Source organism: Acanthisitta chloris, unplaced genomic scaffold, assembly GCF_000695815.1.
Source record: "Acanthisitta chloris isolate BGI_N310 unplaced genomic scaffold, ASM69581v1 scaffold8857, whole genome shotgun sequence".
NCBI classification, from domain to species: Eukaryota; Metazoa; Chordata; class Aves; order Passeriformes; family Acanthisittidae; genus Acanthisitta; species Acanthisitta chloris.
In genome coordinates this window covers 5,670-24,876 of record NW_008682010.1, presented here as the reverse complement: position 1 = coordinate 24,876, position 19,207 = coordinate 5,670, and the positions used below count along the sequence as shown (strand labels likewise).

Genomic DNA, 19,207 nt, shown 5'->3' with positions numbered 1-19,207 from the left:
TTCCATTCCTTTAAAAGCTACACCTCTGTCAACACTGGAGCACATTTTCATAAACCTTAGCTGATAGGGAACCTCATGTCTACCAAAAGCCCAATGGCTATCTATGGAGCACACATTACTGTGTTCATTCCCATTTCACGCTGCAGCAACCACTTTGCTTCACTAGTTCCAGCTGTGTCCCCCTTCCACCTCACAAAGATCAAAACTGAAAAAGAGCAGAGAATACTGTGCAGGCCACCATGGACACTTTTTTCCATACACCTTTGCAGTATGTCACTGGGCCAGATAGTAAGAATTGCTGACATCACCTGCCAGTATTTTCCTAAATTTTCACTGTAACCAAGATTTCATCACAAGGATGCAGATTTTTATTGTACTCCCCAAGCTTCTTCAGGCTTGGCATTCACTTCACGTAAACCTTTGATGGCTTGTGCACATTTATTAACTTTTTGCCAAGAAGAGTTTGTGCAGTGTGAAGTCACCAGGCTGGCAGTATCTCCCAGGTCATTCCACAAAGCTGAAGGAGGACTGTTTACTTTCACAACATTCCATCTTAAAATACCAAGCCTGGTATTTTTAAAAAATACATTTAAAATTATTACTGACTCACTGCCATGCCACAGAAGATACTAATTAAAACCATTAACTACAACCATTCTGTGAAAACAATTTCACACTGTCTTTAAAATGGTAGTTTCCTTGTGGAAAAGCCTGGAGACTTAACAAATCATTGTCACCACAAGAAATGCTTGATAAGTTAGTCAGATAATGGTGTAACAGGAAAACAGACTTCAGTTTGAAAAAACAAACACCAACAAAACTTGTAAGTACAAATGCTATAATCTTTTCCCCCATGAAAAAGAAAGTGCATTAACGCTGATGCCTACAGTGTAACTCAGAGAAAGTCACTGGACATCCACTGAAATTTGCTTTTATACAGTGAAAGGTGTGGGGAAATATTACAGTGACAGAGAAAATATTTTAATATAGTAAGAACTGAAAGTGAAGAATTCAAATAGTCCATGACATACAGTGATCCCTAGAAAATAATTAAAGACTCAAAGGTACTGGACACTCATTTGCGAATCAAAACAATGAGACATACATAAGTAACAAGCTCTCCAGCTACGGATTTGCTCATTCACAGAGCAATTTTTCCAAGTGAAATGAGGCACAGCTTATCTCAGCTAGGAGGAAAAACTGATTTCACAGTAATGTATGGTACCTGCAACATCTTCTAGGTCCGTTACAACAATGTGTGCATTTAACTCCTGCAACTTATGATGCAAGTCTTCTAACTTCTTATTTGACTTTTTCAAAATGTTGTCCACATATGCCAAGTTCTTTTTATCCGTTGTGACCTTCCTGAGGTTCTCTGCTCCTTCCTTTATTTTAAGTTCCTTCCTTATTTCCCGCTTGATTTGGTCCTTTATTTCATCCAGCTTCTGCTGTACCATTGTATCCGAGAAGTCCAACTTCTGGCCAGTGCTCACATTCTCAGAGGTTACAAAACCTTTGGCATCCCCCTGGGAAGAAAAACAGTAATATAAGCAGCAGGAAACAGTGTTTCTGACCAGGCATGACACACACTTGAAGCAGACAGGATTCAGGTCTCTGTATGTTAAACACTCATTTTGTAAGACCATTTACTAACCACAGGTCTACACTCATGTTGATCTAAAGCAACAATCTCACAAGACCTCACACGTTAACTGGAGTTACATTTTACAACAGATTCATTTTAAATTTAGTGACATCTTTACTATGCCTATTTTTAACATCAAGAGATTTAAATATTTTTGGATTTGTCATGGCTGCTTGCCTGGCAGTTATATGCCTCAGAGCTAATGACTCACATTTGTAATTTTCTAGATTTAATTGTGTGTTTTAATAGACCAGATGGATATAGGAAATAAGACTAACTTCCAACAATTATTATCTATGATGAATTTTTATACATTCAGTAGAAGAGATTCCTTTTAAAGACTGAAAAATAAAAGATAAAAAAAGTAGTGCTGTTTGCAGCTTTTTAAAGAAATACTGACATCTTTATAAAGATCTGGTAAGATGTTAGAGGAAAACACATTTGCTAGGTTTTTTGGTGGTTTTTTTCCCCCCAGTCCCTTATGTAAAGCCTTTCACTTTAAAAAGTAATAATAATTTTAAAAAAATCTTGCTTTCTTGTGCAGGCGAGCTAGGCTGAAATAAAAAGAAAAAACCAACTTGCAATGATGAGCAGGAGTTGGTGCTCTAAGGGAGCAGGGGATGAAAAGTCTCAGACCCCCAGTATGCCCCAGGGCATGTACAGAACCTACACCAACAAAATTCAACTACAAAAAATTACATATGTGACAAAATTTTCAGTGTCTTATTCATGGACCCTGTACCATGAGTAGACAGGAGGTCCTACCCAAAAAGGTCTCAGTGACTGAAGATCAAAGAAAGTTCTCCTGAACTTAGAATTTGATCCAGTTGTAATCCAGCATTTATTTAATAAATGTGTGGCCTGATTTGCACCTAACTACCCAAAAGATCAAAATTCCAGTAAATTTTTGAAAAACAATGATGAAATTGCCTAGACTGCTCGGTGGACAGTAAGGTATTAGAAGGGTTGATTAAAATTTTGAAAGTTTTGGGTGTAAAATTTGTTGTCATCCCTATTTGCTGTTGGAAAAAAACAACAATACAGCAGAATAACAGTAGCGGAAAACATTTGAGAAGGAGTGCAAGGAACATAGCATCAGACTAATAAACTGAAGAACATAACCACTAAAGATAGCCCACAGTAACTTTTTCCCCAAAAGAATTTGGATCATGAAGGTTGTGCCTGGGCCATACGTGTTAACAGATAATGCAGTCAAACTATTTCAATTTGTGCCTATTCCAGCAACACTGCCCCCCTTCATAAGCAAGATCCAAGCTACTAGTTCCCAAGTAAAATTTTATGAGTTTCCTAAACCTGTCATTCAAACATTTCTACCCATAGCTGCTACTCCTAGTAGAAAAAGTTAACAACTCAAAGATTCTTAAATATTAAAAGCAGTTGGCAGCACCATCTTGCCACAGAATTTGACTATCAGTAAAAAAGACAACAAGCAATTTAGAAATGACAAACCGAGCAAGAAGCAAAAAGGAAAAAAGCCCATGCAAATTTACTTTAACTGCACTTGTGAGTACATTTCTGTCAGTGTAGACTAAAAGAAATTATTTATTATGCCTATGTAGAGAGACTATTAATAGTTGCACTGGGAAATACATGACATTGTTTCCATATATAGGCATATAAAAAGAATCAATTTTTTTTTCAAAAATAGAATAATCAATAGCAATGAGCAACTAGCACAGAGGTTCATATGCATAACAAAGGAAACAACATCCACCATGTGTTGAGTGTTTTGTTTTGAGAAACAACTGAAAGCAAAAATAAATTAATGCAGCAACTGTATGGCAAACTATTTGCTTAAGTAATAAGTACATCCAAATTAGATTAAGATCTTTGATTTCCACATTTGTCTAACACATACAACTTTAGGATGTAGAACAAGAGCATCAAGATTAGTATACTCTTATTTAGCCTTTAAAAAGAGAGATCAAAACAATGTTTGTAAAAAAAAGTGTGTATTTTTAGACCATAATCCTTTGCATTTGTTCTGCAAGCTTCCTAGAAATAAACACATCACCTACGTCATCAAAGCAAGGTATTACACTTTTTAAAGTTCAGAGGAGAAAGATAAATGATAAATGTAAAAAAAAAAAAAAAAACCCAAACCAAATCCCAACAAAACCACCAAACCCACCCCAAGCCCAAGAGAAAATCTCTATTCTGTGTTCCAATAGCACCTGAAGTATGCTAAAACTATGCCAAGAATGTACACTTCTCAAACAGAACAATGTAATTAAAATATAAATAATTCAGAAATATTCTGCACTAGGGTTTACCAAAGAGACTTCAGTTAATTGTTTACCCATTGAACAATAATGTATTTTGTTACAGGGGAAGCTTTTATCCCTCTACAACCCCTACATCCCATCTGTTAAAGGGATGTTATGTCCCTCCACAAACAGGTCCCTGGAGCCCTTGTTCCAGATAGGGAGTCTCTAGCAAGTCTTCAATGAAATTAAATCTCCATAATCATTAGTAATTTGCCTTCCAAATTTCCAGTAATGGAGTGAAAGTTCTCCTCAGCTTGAGCAGTCTCAGCAGCATTTGTGTCCTTGGACTTAAGGGTTTCAGGATACAGAGCTGTCTTCAATCTGCTTGAGTCAGCTGAGGGTTCAATAGTATGGATGCTAACACTGGAAGCTGGTCACACTGCTTGTGCATGTAAACATGCATCTTTAAATCTCCCCAAAAGCCATAGATGCTAGTCCTTCTGTCTCTCCTGTCACACAGAGTTAATTATACTTTTGAGCAAAAAGTTTCCTCTCACCTACTTACCCTGACATGTCACCTAGCACAAAGGTCACTGTGAAATAAATCCTTCCAAGGAGGCAACTGTGCCTCAGCGACCCTTGAAGGTCACTGTGAATGCAAAGCAAGAGTGTGTTTTGCAGGCGAAGCTGCTCTGGTCCTGCACTGGCACATTTTGCTGCTCAGATGCAGCAAAGGTTTGAGACAGACCCTCACGCTGCAGAGCTGAACAGCCTCAAAAGCATTCCAGTTTACAGTGGAGAAAATGCCCACACTGACATAACTGGACAGAATCTCTAAGAGTCAAGTAAGAGAAGTGAGGATTTTTTTTCTTTAAGAAAAGCACCTCCCAAAATGCCAAACTCAAAACTCCACCTTTCAACTGAGAAGTGACTTAAAATATAGGATATTCCAGCTTTATTTGATGACATCCTATTATGAGTCTCTTGTTAGAGCTGAATTTTCTTTGAAAAATTATTTTCCCCATTTGGATAAACTCCCTCCCAGGTTAAGCCTCACATCCTTTAGGCTGGAGGTGTTCTGTCCTCTCAGCCTGAAAATTAAGACTGTTAAACAACAGTTGGAGGTGGGGCCCAAGTCCTTTCCTTTGCACTGCTCAAGCAGGTGAGGTGCAATGACAGAAGAAATCATTCACATTCTCTATGCCAAGAAACCATCAATGAATTCTGCACAACTCCTTCCTTGACTCTCCTTCTCAGAACCACTTACCATAAAATACCTTAAGAGTGGAAATGCTCTGAAGCTGATAATGACTAAACCACTCCTGCTGGAAAAACAGAACAGGCCTCACTGCTTTAAAATCCGAGACAAAAGAATGGACAGCCAGTCACAGATTCTTGGTTTCTTTTTGAATTCTGATAGTGTTTCGACTGCTGGTTAAAAGAGAGGTGCCAACCTTGGCTGGGTGGTCCCAGGACCAGACCTCTCAGCACAGCATCCTTCTCCCCTCTCGCTGCAGCAGTCTGCTGGTGACCTAGTTCTTGGCCCCAGCAGCAGCAAAGGGCAGCAGGCACTCACCCACCACTGCTCACAGCAACCTGCTTGGGCAGCATGGAAAGCAATTAGAGACAGCAGAGCATACCTCTCTGCAATGGGAAAATACATGTTTATGAGCCAAACCGGAGATTTCTGAAACATTTCAGCATGTAATGAAACTGAAGCTATGTTTATAATAATAAACTCTCAAGGGCCACAAATTAGATACTACTGCTCAATAAAATAAAGAAATAAAGAAAAAAGGAAGAAAGAAAAAGGAGCCCACATATACAGCTTTCCCACTGCAATAGCCTAATGACTCAACCTCACTTTGATTGCTGGCTCAAAGACTATCTATTTACATAGATTACTTTAAGATGCCAGCCTTCAATTTCTGTACTCCTGGGAAATGTTTTAAGTACAGTTGCTGAAAATAATGAGTAGTGGTCTAAGTATGTCTTTTAATAAGACAGAGTCTATTCTGGCTGATGTGTTGAAAGAAAGTAGTAATACTGTTTCTGAAAACCTGTGGGGGGCCTGCACTTTTTCCTCAATTTTTGGTCAATTCTGAACCAAATAATTGGTGAAGCAGGTGCCTGACTGCATTTGCCACCCAAAAGCCCATTTAAGAATAAACTGAATGATGGCAATGGTACTGCTGAACAGAAGAGAGTACCATGCAGCTGAACCCATCAGAAACTCTGCTTAAGCTGTGTAAACTGAATGACTTCAAATTCAAAGTAAGATTCTCAAACTTCTACCTCTTAGAAGAAACAGATAAGACTAAAATCCTGGGTATTAATAACTCCCAAAGACTTGGTCCTAAGAGCACAGTACAACTGCACTGTGTTGTATCATATATGCAACATAGAGAATATTGACTAGGGCACCAATTGAGACTGCTGACCTCTGGTAGTAGTTGCTATAGAAAGGTAAGTGGAGCCTTAAAGTACAGCATCCTTAACAGCTGCTGAGTGTTCATGCACAGTATTATTTACACTTCGTGCTGATGTGCTACTAGCACACACTACACCTGCCTTTAGAAAAAAAACCCAAAGAAAACCAGACGATACCAAAACTCATAGCATAACTGTTTACATTTCCCCCTACAACTATTAGCATTAATTTCTATATGCTTCTGAATTTTAGTGACCATTTCAATAGATGATAATAGACAATAAGAAAACCTATTTGACAAATACAGTAAAAAATACTCAGCTATTTCATATATGCATACTCATTGCAAATATAAAAATAGGATTTTCATCATATGCATGATTTAAAAAAATTACCATAACCCATAAAGACTAAATGTTTAGTATTTTGTAATTTCACTTTGAAGAGCTAGAAGCACAGATTTGGAACTATTAGGTCTCTTTGTATAATTTTCTGCATAATTTTTTAGGGAAAAAAGAGTAAAGAAGAAAAAAGAATAAACTGCTTTTCTGAGCTAAGTGCCAAGGTCCCCAAAGTTCTCTACAGTAATTCCTGAAACTATAGTAGTATTTGATTTTAAGAACAATGTTAATCAATTGCAAACTTCCCTTTCCCCCGAAGTCATTCATAAAACCAGATGTGATGGCTTGTCTGGATTACTGGAACTACATGGACTATTTCCTCCTGCCCAGAAGCAAATGTGATTGTGGTCAAGATCTCAGCACTCTCCCAACATCAAGAACAAAAAGAAACCTTGGAGGCTTAATAGATTTTGGCATTAGTTTGCTGTGCTAACCTGTCACAAATCAGGATTTAAATTTAATCTAAGTCACAGCTTTCTGCTTTGCAACAAGAGGCTGTTTAAGGCATAAATATCCATAGTGCTTTGCATTATACGTGGATGAATTCAAGTAGGACACTGATTAAATGGGGTTCAACTCCTGAGTGCAACCAGTGAGTGCCCAGCTGCACCTCTACGAGAGGAAAGAGAATTTCAGAAAAGGAAAACAAGTGTTCCTTAAAATAGGGAGGTCCTCAATCAGCTGCTCTCCTCTGCCCCTCTCTCCCAGCTTGAGCTGTTGTCCTGATGAATACTTCAGGAGGAATGTTTGCTTTTATTCGTGCTGCAGCACTTAGCCCCATAGCTCCCATAAGAAATGCTGTGTGGCCTGCCTCAGCCTCAGCCAGAACACTGCACCTACACAGGTAATAAATTTTATTACCTACACAGGTAATAAAATTCCCCAAGGATTCCTTGCTAACATCTAGGCTTGCAGCCACCAACAGTCCCTCATTATGCCAGCACGTACTAATGCAAAGAGCATCTTCCCCAAAAGGCGTTCCAGCAGCAGTACAGACTTCCTTACAGAACTAGAAGCTGTGTCAGTGCAATGCTGTGTCAACATCGACTACAGAAAGGGGCATAAGACAGGGATTTCCTTGCTACAGGAGGGAAGGAAAACATTTTAAGAAATGCTGCCTTCAGCTGCTTCTCATTGTAGCAGTTCCCAGTGGTTTTACACTAGGAGAAAAAACTGCAAGGAGGTTTGCAAAGAGATAGGACGTTGAATGAAAATCCCCACAATGACCTTTCTCACGATCACAAGAAGTTGACAGAGGCTATAGCACAGCACAGGTGATGAGCAACCAAATGTGAGATCAGCAGATGGCTACAGTATCCAAGAAGCATGACTAGAAGTTCTGGCAACAGGCGCGGTACAAACACTTTCAGCAGTTTCCAAACTTTCATCTGTAACCTGAAGTTCCTACTCCCAGCCAAAACATTCCAATGGAGTCCAGTTTCGTGGAAACAAACCTTACCCTGTCTAGTTTCATATGTGCAAAAGAAACAGCAAAATCCCAGTTCCAATGAGTAGTCCCTGCTGTCATCATCCGACCTTTATTCACATGTGTCCAGGAATAAGATCAGCACAGGAAATTATGCCTATAATAATGCCACTCCTCCATCCTCTCTATGACCTTGGTGACTTAGTTTTCATTTAACTTCTCATCATACAGGACAATAATATGCTCAGAAGAAAACTGCACTTTACACAATTAGTATGGTTTCAAGGAGACCACACACAATAGCTGATGCTCTATTAAATGCCAAAATATAAACAATCTCTTTCATGACACAGGGAAAAAGATTTTATGAAATGTTCATACCACATTGTATGCTGAAAATATCGCCAATAATGATGTATCAGAGAACTGTGCCAAGAAGACTGAAGTAATTCCCCTAAAATGCAGCCTCACCAAAAAGCATGCAGTGTGAGTGCAGTCAAAGCACTGATATTTTAATTTTTTGTCTGATCCCTCTAACATTATCATAGCATATATAGTCATAATGTGGTAAATACACTCCCTTCAAAAGATGAGGAAAATCAGGTGGATTAAATGACAGTTCAATAAACCAAAAAGCAGCAAGTTCAAAGAAGCACAAAATATTTTAAGACTAAGTCCCTTAGTCACAGATTCTGACCTGGAGCTGTACACTTACTGTACCGGACTGGGCAGTGAAAATGGACAGACATCTGTGTCCTACCTTCTACTGCCAACACAGGAATCTCATGCACAAACTTGTTTTGCATTTTCCAAATCTGAACTGGAAAATTTAGTCTTATTTTGAGGCATACTTTGGTGGAAACCAAGATCTTAAGATTCTATAAAATATAAAGACTGGTAAATAGCAGAGAAATTACTGTTGTGTGTTTGACAGTTTGAGGCTGCAATAAAATGAAAAACCTTAAATTTTAAAACTGATAACAAACATAAGCATTGAAAGGGATTTAGGTATTGGTGAATTTTGGTGTTGGTTTGTTTGCTACTTTAAGCACTTTCAAATAAACACAGTTACTGTTTTCTTCATGGGAACATCTGTGATTTTCTGTACCATATAAATATATAAACTTCATCCTCATGGCCTAGCAATTATTTCTTGAATATATACAGCATGTACTTTTAAAACAAAGTGTGCATTTTAATACACCTGCCAAATACTATGTAAGAGTATGCATGGTATCCAACTCTTTCAGAAATGAAAACACTAATTTTGAAATACTGCTAGAGACTGAAACAAGGTGGGTGAGTTGAGAGAAATTCTTATCACCAGACTTGTCTCAGTTTGACTTGGTTGATTGCTCTGTAGTTACATTAAGCTCAAGTTTGGTGCTAGTAGTTGTTTTACTACTTTGAAATGCTTGAAGTCCAACATAACCTACTCAAGAAACAGAACTATTTAAGATAAACTCATGCAAATGTTGTGTGGAGAAGTTGTCTTTAAGTACTAATAATACAGAAACTAGCAACCTGTCCACAAGAGATCAGCACTCTTCCCCTTCCCCAAATAAAGCATAACTAGTAAGGTATCTGTCAGAGTGTGTGTAAAAGCAGACACCTAAAAATCAGGGATTTCTGCTTCTACAGAAAGTAAGTAAAACTTTGTTTCCTGTCATCCCAATATAAATACTTTTATTGGGTTTTTTTCATATAGAATATTTCTCTGATTTTGTCTAACATTCAGAGCAGAATAATGTAACACATATAGCTCACGATGTTTGAAAAAAAATACCACTACATTATCCAAGCTACAGGATGCAATACTTAATTTGGTAGAAGAGATTTGCAAAGTTAAAAAGGTCAAGTTAACAGACATGAGTCACAATCGTGTCTTATGACTTCAGTGACTCCTCCTCAAACACAACACACTGCACAAAGATGATAATTTGTTGGGCACACATCCAAAAATACACTTACCTTAATGTGAAGCTAACATTGCAACTATATATTTTCAGCAGCTGTAATGTTAACATTATGATAAACATGTGTGGTTAAATTTCTGCTTGTGAACAAGTTTCAGTTACTATGCAGAAATATAAAACGAAAAGCCCAAGGAACCCAAACCCCAGTGATTAATACTTAATGACAGTTGGGTCCACTCCCATTTATAGGGTTTTTTTCTCCTATTATGAATTAGATAATAGCTACTATTAAAAAGGCATTATTATCTATTTCAGATAATGCAATAGATTGACCATCCTGCTCATCCACAAATGACAGTATCAGCTACTGCCACATCTGTTAGGTGGTGGTACTTAAGTATAACATGTTCCAACCAAACTGCAAGAGAAGAATGCTAAAATGCCCCACTACATAAACAAGTCACTACAGTTGGAACTTCTCTGCTCTTTCAGTGTAGGTTAAAAATCTTAAACATTGAAATGATACAAAAGAAATCCTCAGCTAACAAACAGGAATTTCTTAATGACACATACAATTATCAGGATACTGCTAAATACCAATACACTCCTTAGTCTGAAAAGCACGAAGTGGTCCATGCATAAGAATCACCATTTCTGTGATGGATAATTATGGATTGAAAAAGAAAACAAATCCACAACAACAAAAATAAATCCTCTTCGTTTCTGGCAATTCCAACTTTCAGCACAGACAACTGATAGGTTAGTCCATTTAACTTTACTATATTTTGCAGGAGTTATTTTTAGCCGTTGCAAAACTAATGGAAGAGTTGAGAGTCTACATTCCACTCTAATTAAGCCATCATCTTTAGCAGCCAACTATTTTGTACATTATAAATGTAGCAATACGTATCAGAGATAATACTAACATCTGTTTTATGAGGCAGGAGGCCAAGTGGCTAAATTCTAGATCCTGGTGAAGGAACCAGACTTTTTTTGCTTTCTAGGACTGTGCAACAGTGGCTTCACCACAGCTTATGGGTTTCCCAACTTGGTAGCTGAATCTGTTATTAAAGGAAAGGGATGTATGTCTGTATTTATACCAAGGAACTGTGTCTTTATACTCTAGGACTGAGAACTCCTCCACAGTAGTTTGGGTTACTGTATCTGGGGTTACAGCCTATACTCCAACCAGCTGGAAATCCTGATCCTGCTTTTACCTCCAGCAGTAAGAGGAGGATGGGAAAGCCTCCTTAAATCCTTTCCTCATCTTCACAGGTGGTCAGTAGAAAAAAATCACTTTTCCCTATTGGGTACAAGTACTGCCACACCCAAAATTTCACTTGCAGAGATACAGGCATCTCATTCCATGCCTTTCCAGTAAATGTTTATGGATGATCACAGAGCTATTTATAGAAGCATTACTTCACATCCCCATTTGTCTGAGACTTTTACAGAGCATCACTGATGTATGCTGTGATACATTTGAATATTGTTTTAGCAGTCCTTCTTTCTCTGACCCTTAAAATATGGTAGAAAATTTCTCACTGGCTCTTCATGTCCATTTTCTATTAAAGAACTCCCTAGGCACTCTAGAACCCTGAAGAAATAAAATCCCACCTTAACCTACAACGCAAGCCATAAGAACATTTCTTGACTTAACTGATTTATATGCAATAGCAAAGAAAAAGAGGCAGATGATTTCACTTACTATGTGGATTACAAAAGATTCTTAACACATGTACATTTCTAAATACAAATCTGATTAAGTTCTGGTTTTAAAATCTTTCTACATTACCTTAGTTTTTAGGAGCCCTGATCCCCCACTGACCCGCAGTAAATCTACTTCCTTATGGCCCAAAATGAACATCTGACATAATATGAAGTTTGCAGTGACAACTGTTGAATAGAAGTCTAGGATTTTAGCAAAGGATTTCTTAAAGCTCACACTTTTTATGTTCAGTCTCGGTACCATCTCCCAAGCAAACTGTTTCCTGTTTTGCCTATGTACTCATGTAGTAATCTCCTCCATGTAGCTCTTGTTACCAGCACAGTTTCAATATCAGTTAAATAGAAAATGGGAAGCATTGGTTCCCAAATAACCAATGCACCAAGGAGACCTGAAACATAACCGAAATAGAGCAGCACAAACCAACAGCTTTTCAGTGCATCATGGACAGACGTGCCTATAAAACTAAAGCTTAAGGGATATCCTACAAACCCAAATAAACATAATAATGGCAAAAGATTCTCAACTTACAACTGCATTAAACTAGGGGAGTGATATGTTGCTTTTTATATTGTTTTTGAACTGTGTTTTCCAGCACCAATCATGTGAATGGAATCTCGAATGTGGTATGTAACCTCTGTTAATCCTAGATCGATCCATTTTTTAACATTAAAAGCCTCACCCTATTTTACAGGTCACATATAAACAGTAGCTTTCACACACACATACAAGCTCAAAAAATGTCCTAGGAATATCTGTTGCCAATAGTCCCCTGTAACTGATTTTGATATGCTCATAACTTTCAAGACACTCTTCTTCAAGGCTAAAATTTTTCCACTTCATTCCAGTTCTGAAGCATTTCAGTTAGCAGCCTGAGAAAAACCTTCAGTTAGCACTAGAAACTGTAGTATGAAAAAAATGCTAAACAGAAGTAGAATAATCTGCTTTAATAATAATCAAGAGCTACAAAAAATACTCCAGATATGACATTCAGCAAAACCTTCATGAAAAGTCCTTTAAGCTAAAGAAAGAAAGTACTGCAGTCAGAAGCTATTTATGGTTGAAGTTTTAACCTGTTGCATTCCCAAGAGAATCTACAATGTATTCCTCTATAATGAGCTATCTAATCTAAAGCATGTCATCTTTAGCAGACAAAAATACACGAACTGACTTTTGGCTGAAAAATACCAGCAGGAAGATGACTTCTATGTGATAAAAGAGACCTGAATCTTCTGACAAATTTAAATTTCAGGAGGTTGTGGCTACTTCCTAACTGTTTGAAAGGGGATGATTGTAAGTGGGTGGGGTGTGTATACGAGTGTGTGTTTGATGCTCTCTTCAGAATTCTATTAAAGACATCAAGAGTCACAGGAGAAAAATAAAAAGCAGTCTCTATAATAAAAAAGGACATTAAACTACACAAAAATAAAGTACAGTCCCAATCTGTCTACACCATTTTCCAAACTAAGATACTATATTTAGCTCAGGCTAACACCCTCTCAACTCTAAACTTCTCTGACCTCTCTGAGCATTACTGGTTTCTTTTTCGTGTCCTTTACACTGTTTTACCTAGCCAGGACACAATGAACTAGTATTATTATAAACATTCTGGGGTACAGTAAATGCTTCTGCCTAGGCACAGGCTCTCTCCATTTTCTGAAGATGCCAGAACCACATCCAGCCTTTCCCTTCTCCTTTTAAAAGGCCAAGCCTGAGCGAGGAACAGGCAGCTCTGATGATTCCCAGCACATGCCATTAAAATCCTCACTGCTTCTGTATCTCAGATTTGCACGAATCCCCAGAAATTTACTATGTACTAAGCTTCAAGTATATCTGTAGTGATAAGAAAACAAATACTCGAGGACATTAGACAGATTATTTTATAACAGTGGAAAAATTAATAAAAGTAATTAGAAACACCCAACATTTTCAATGCACATAGTTAATAAAGTGCAAGACAAAAATTATTGAAGGAAATCTGCAGAAAATACTACATACTAGATGCAAATCAAGAAGAAAATAATTCAGCTGCATAGTTTCAAAATGTATGTGAATAAATTCAGACTATGGATGCTTGTAGTTAAGTTTTAAAAATCTGTTTACTTGAACTACTGTATAAACCTTAAATTGACAGTAAATTAATTAAAGTAAATACAACAGATGGGAAGGGAAACAAATGATAAAGAAAGGAAATGTCACTTTTGAGTTCATAAACCTGTATTGTCTATTACAGAAAGAAAACCAAAAACCTACAAAAATGAGAGAGCACTTGCAGAACTTGCATCTCCCTTGCCTTTCTTTCAAACCCAAGGTCATCTAGCTCAAGAATCACACTGGAGTTGGAGAACCCAATTCCCACGCGTGTGGCAGCTGCTGCCCTGACTGTGTCACTGAGTTACTCCCATCAAAAAGAAACACCTCAAGAGACAATACTTTCTGCTTAGTGCTGGCTGCTAACCTGAATAGATGATGATACTGAATACTACTCTACAACAGACCAACATTGTTTTTCTTCCTGCACTTAAACTCCTAAGGATTTTTAAAAACATCTCTTAGAATAAGTTTAATTAAAGCTTGAGAACACATTCACTCGCTCTTGTACAGAATCCTAATATAGATGAACACCAATTTCTAAAGCATTTAAATTAACAATCATAAATTGTTTCTGTATTATGCAATGTTACAACTATAGACAGAGTTCAAGAAAGGAGTTTTCACCCCCAAACAAAAATTAACTGCTGATGATTGCCATGTACTTTGCCATAGATACACATTTAATTTGAAAAGTGCACATACAAAATGAAAAGGAAAAAATGTTACTCTGTGAAGTGGCTTATGTGATGAGAAGTCATATTTCAACCAGCCTGATAAAAATGAATAGTTAAAACTGATTACATTTTTCACCCAACAGGCAAATACTTAGTTTGACTCACACTAACTGATATGAATAAAGAACTAGAGAACAACAACAAAAAACCCTCCAAGAGAAATTATTTTGTTCAAATGAGTCTAAAACTATCTGCTTTAAATTTCAAAATGTCATATTTCCATCTCTTCAGGAGAGGAGAAAAAGACAAATCCTAGCAACCTGAAGAACAATCATTAAATAACAGCTGAAGTCCGAATAACAAAATTTAAATAATTTTCCAGAGCATCTCTATTTATACAGATATATTATAATTTGCAAAAGGTAACTTTTAGCATCCAGTCATTCTCAGACTAAAACACCAGCTTCATAGGAGCTTATAAATAAGCAACAAACAAACTCAAATACTGAAGAAAACATGCTTCCATTAAAGGAGATTGCCGAGTCCTAAACGGGCAGCAGTTCAAGAATGCTACACTAGTAGTCAGGCATGTACGATTTACAGTACTTTTACTTTTCTACTGCTGCCACTAAGTTTAGAACATGTCCTACAAAAAGGCCTTGCTGATTTTAAAATGTTCTGTAAGTCTATAGTATGCTTATTTTGGTAGTATTCAACACAAGTCTTTGAAACCCTGACTCTGGCTTTTATAATCTTTTGCTAGAATCTAGTTTACTGTATTCTGTCTTCCCACCCCATTATGCCCACGTGTTTCCCCATGTGCTCCAGACAGGTTGCAGGCAGCATACATCCTTACATCCTCAGAGGTTAACAATATTTTTAAGAAAAGCTGACACTTCTTTGTCATCATTTGTCCTATAATCTTAGCTTACACAATTTCAGAATTGGGAAAGAAAGAATCTTGCCATGTCACAGGCAGATCTGTCTATAAAGGAAACACCCTCTTAAAACACATTCCACTTAATTGTTTTGCAGTGTCTTCCCATGCAAATAAATATATGAAGTTGAAAAGCAGTGGATGGTTTTACATATTATGCTTGTGAAAAGCAATATGTCACACAGTCAATTTTCATTCCTTCTGAATTCTCAACAGTTTTGGATGCTTTCAGGCCTACGTCACTTAAAAATTCAAGTGATAGATATCATTGTGATGCATGTTATATCTAATAGCCTCAGTGATGTAAACAAAGTCCTACAATCTATCATAAAAGGGATTATGTTCCTCTTCCTGTAGAGGAGAAATAAGAAAGGTAGGCAGAAGAACAGACCCAAGCAAGTTTTTTCCATGTATCTAAGGACTGGCATAAAGTTTCTTGCTCACATTACACAAATAAGCAAGTTGTTAGCAGAGAGCTTTGGAAAACCTGCAATCACCAAAAACAATCTCCTTGTTTATTCTAATTATAACCCTTCACCTCAACAGCACAAGTTTAAGGTAACACACTCAGAATCTGTCAGTGAGTACAAGGAGAATGAGAGAGAATTGATAATTTTGAAATTAATTCAACACAAGAACTTTGAAAACATTTGATCACTTTTTTTACATCAAATTTCATATTTCTGCACCATATTTTCGGGCCTTTCTCCTCTGAATTTGGCTAGATCTCTGAAACACAGCACCATTCTTGTAGACAGTAGTTCAAAGTCCTCCAAGTGGTGCTTTAATTGATGCTCATGTGACCATTAAGATATTTTGTTAGTGCAAACATTCAACTCATCATTGTTTGAGAGTTTTTTCCTACTGAATATTCAAATATATCAGTTATAGAGCTATTCATTAACTGACAAATGTGTTCATAAAAAACCGTAACACCTCTTTATGGTAAGTTTATAGTATTATTTGCACAGTACTTTGCCTTCACTCCAAAATTCATTCTCATCCGTTTCAATTGTATACTCACTTTTTCTTTCATTTAAGTTAGAGAAATGATAAAAAGAGTCCAATTTTTTCAAAACTACTTCTTGCATCGAGTGTATAAAAGGTTTAACAGCAACTTCTGGAAGTTAGATAATAAAGTTGGGGTCATATTCCAACATTCACCTAGCATATGATACAAAACCTCAGCACTGTTTTCAACCTTTGACATCAAACTGAACATAACTATATCTTCCATCCATGCATGATGGCCAAACCAATTCTATTTTCAATGCTTGTTCAGACAAACAGGTTTACACTGTCAGGTGCATATTGTAAGACTTTCTGCTTGAAGAATGCCAAGCTAGAAAAGAATAGCCATAAACAGTGCTTGGACTGTTCATTATCTGTATATCCATCTGCAGCAGAATTGGACTCTTGAGCGTCCTTAGCTCAAAGCCACATACATGAGAGTAAATCTCAGCCTGTAATCTGATAAACATTTTACTACATGAACCACCACTGGAGGTAAAATAAAGCACCCTAAAGAACCAGCAGTCCTAACGTCCCCTAACAGTTTGTTCCTGCCCCAGACCATTCACTGATATATGCCAGTACAAACCTTTATATGGCCACACAGTGAAATGGACTGTGAACCAGATCTGACTGAAAACTAATTTTGGGGGGGAAAAAACCACACCAGAACAAAACAACAAAATCTGTTCCCCATATAGCTGTCTGTGCAAATGTAAAGCAACACAATATGGCACATACTCGCTTTCAGCAGCAGTGCCAGCTGACAAAGTCTGAGACTTTCTCTGAGCAACAGCCTCAAGTCTGTATGGGCAAAGCTTCCAGATGTGGTCAGTGAACCCCCTAGAACTCTTCCATCTGAAATTTACATTACAGACCTGCCTTACATCTTAGTGATCTGCAAAAAACAAAAGAACCAAACTGAATGTACCTTTTGAAAAATAGTTTTCAAAAATACACATTAAAGTTCCTAAGTTCACAAGCCAACTACAGCACCAGTTACATACTAAACCATATTATTAAGTGTTCAATTAGCCAGTTTGTGCTTCAGACTTTGAAATAAAAAAGGACATTTTTCTGCTTATTTTAATCATCAACTCTCAATTTCTCCTCAATAGTTACATGAAGTTTATCTATTAAAAATGATATACATATATTGAGATAAATAGAAGAATAATTTCAGAACAGCTATGTACTGCAATTATGTGCAAGTACTATTTCAGGTAAATAACAATTACTATTAGTTCTTATGCCTTTTAATAACCTCTTTACTTCAATATTCTAACAAATGTGAGTACGTAGGATGTTACACATGTAATTCTGAAGTTCATGTACATGTAGTTAATTTTTAATTTTTATAAAGAAAATGAACACGATAGTGATCTTCAAGTTTTGAGTATTAGCTTTTAAGAGCTAACTAAAAAGGTGTAACAGCCCTTATATTTCAAGAGCTGAGCAATATTCTTTGGGTTTAAGGCTCAGCACTAATTCAGAAAGCTACTACTGTTGCAGTTACCCACACGAGAAGTTCTCCTTTGTGACCTGATCTGCTTCCAAGTGTTTCTATCACAATAACAGTCAGAGCCTGACAATATTCCTGTGATTTATCTCAGACCTTTAATACAACCTATTAGCACCTTGGTATTGCAGACTCAATTATGCCTTCTCCTGGCTATAGATCTGCTGCCTAGTGTATTTTGTGACACACTAATAGCAACTGTGGAAAGCTAGTGGAAAGCTGTCCCCCGGTTCTTCTCAACAGAAACGGAACTGATTCTGCTACTTTCATTTTGAGGGTAACATGTTCTTGTGTTTAATGGAAACTTAAAATCTATGAGCTCTGCTACCATGTTGCAGGGCAACAAGTGCTTGAAAAGCCTCAAGAGAAAAACCAGTTTGCTTCAGCACTGAACTCCCATACGTAACACCACAGACATGAAGCAGATATTACAGACTTTTGATTCAAGATTTCTGACCTGCCATTATTTAGAGAAGAAGTCAGAAATTTGATGTAATTTAAACCCCAATATATTCCCAGTGATGAACATAAGGCTTAAAGAAATCCACGGGAATTGGAGACAGAAAAAGCTAACTAATTTAGTCATGTCCATATTAAGGTTTCTACCAACCCTGACTTGCATGATGGGCCAGAGAAAACCCTCCCTGGGTCTTGCCACATATCAACCTTTTTTTATGGGCATGAAAAAAAGAACAGGGAAAAACTACATGTATTAAACTTTCATAGCTCAGCCAAGCCCTTCCCAGTCAGTCATGTGTTATTTAGTACCCGATAGCTATGTATATATCTATAATAAAATAACAAAAGCTTTTAGGATAGATGCAGTTGTCCTAGGAGAATACATTTATGCTGATATTCCTATTTTTCCCTTGGCTGCCCAGCGGAAGTGACAAACCACACTGACGAGAGCACAGTTTTGCCATCTTGGTGCATCCACTCCCTAAGTGCTCTGTACATTGCAGTAGCAGTAAACAGGAAGTACAGCCACAGTGGGCATAATGTTGATACAGAGTATAGGAAACTGCACCTATAGCTAACATCGACAAAAATAGAAGGTGTGCTCTGCTCTTAAAAAACAACCAGATCACTCCTATCCAGCTGGTGGTCCCACATAACTGATCAAGTGAACCCTCTCAACTCACCCTACTTGTGAAGTTAAATGCATTAGCCCAAATAGGTTGATTTCAGCCTCTTCTATT

The 19,207-nt window shown here is 37.2% G+C and overlaps 1 protein-coding gene across 1 annotated transcript in view; it reads right to left on the bottom strand.

Moving 5' to 3' along the window:
- PKN2 (protein kinase N2) overlaps positions 1 to 1,523 on the bottom strand; it is a 28,882-nt gene extending 27,359 nt beyond the window's left edge. Inside the window, exon 1 of the mRNA XM_009078317.1 lies at positions 1,226 to 1,523. Within this exon, the coding sequence (XP_009076565.1) occupies positions 1,226 to 1,457 (232 nt within the window). The 5' untranslated portion in view covers positions 1,458 to 1,523. The remainder of the gene's footprint in view (positions 1 to 1,225) is intronic.
- Between the last annotated feature and the right edge of the window lie 17,684 nt (positions 1,524 to 19,207).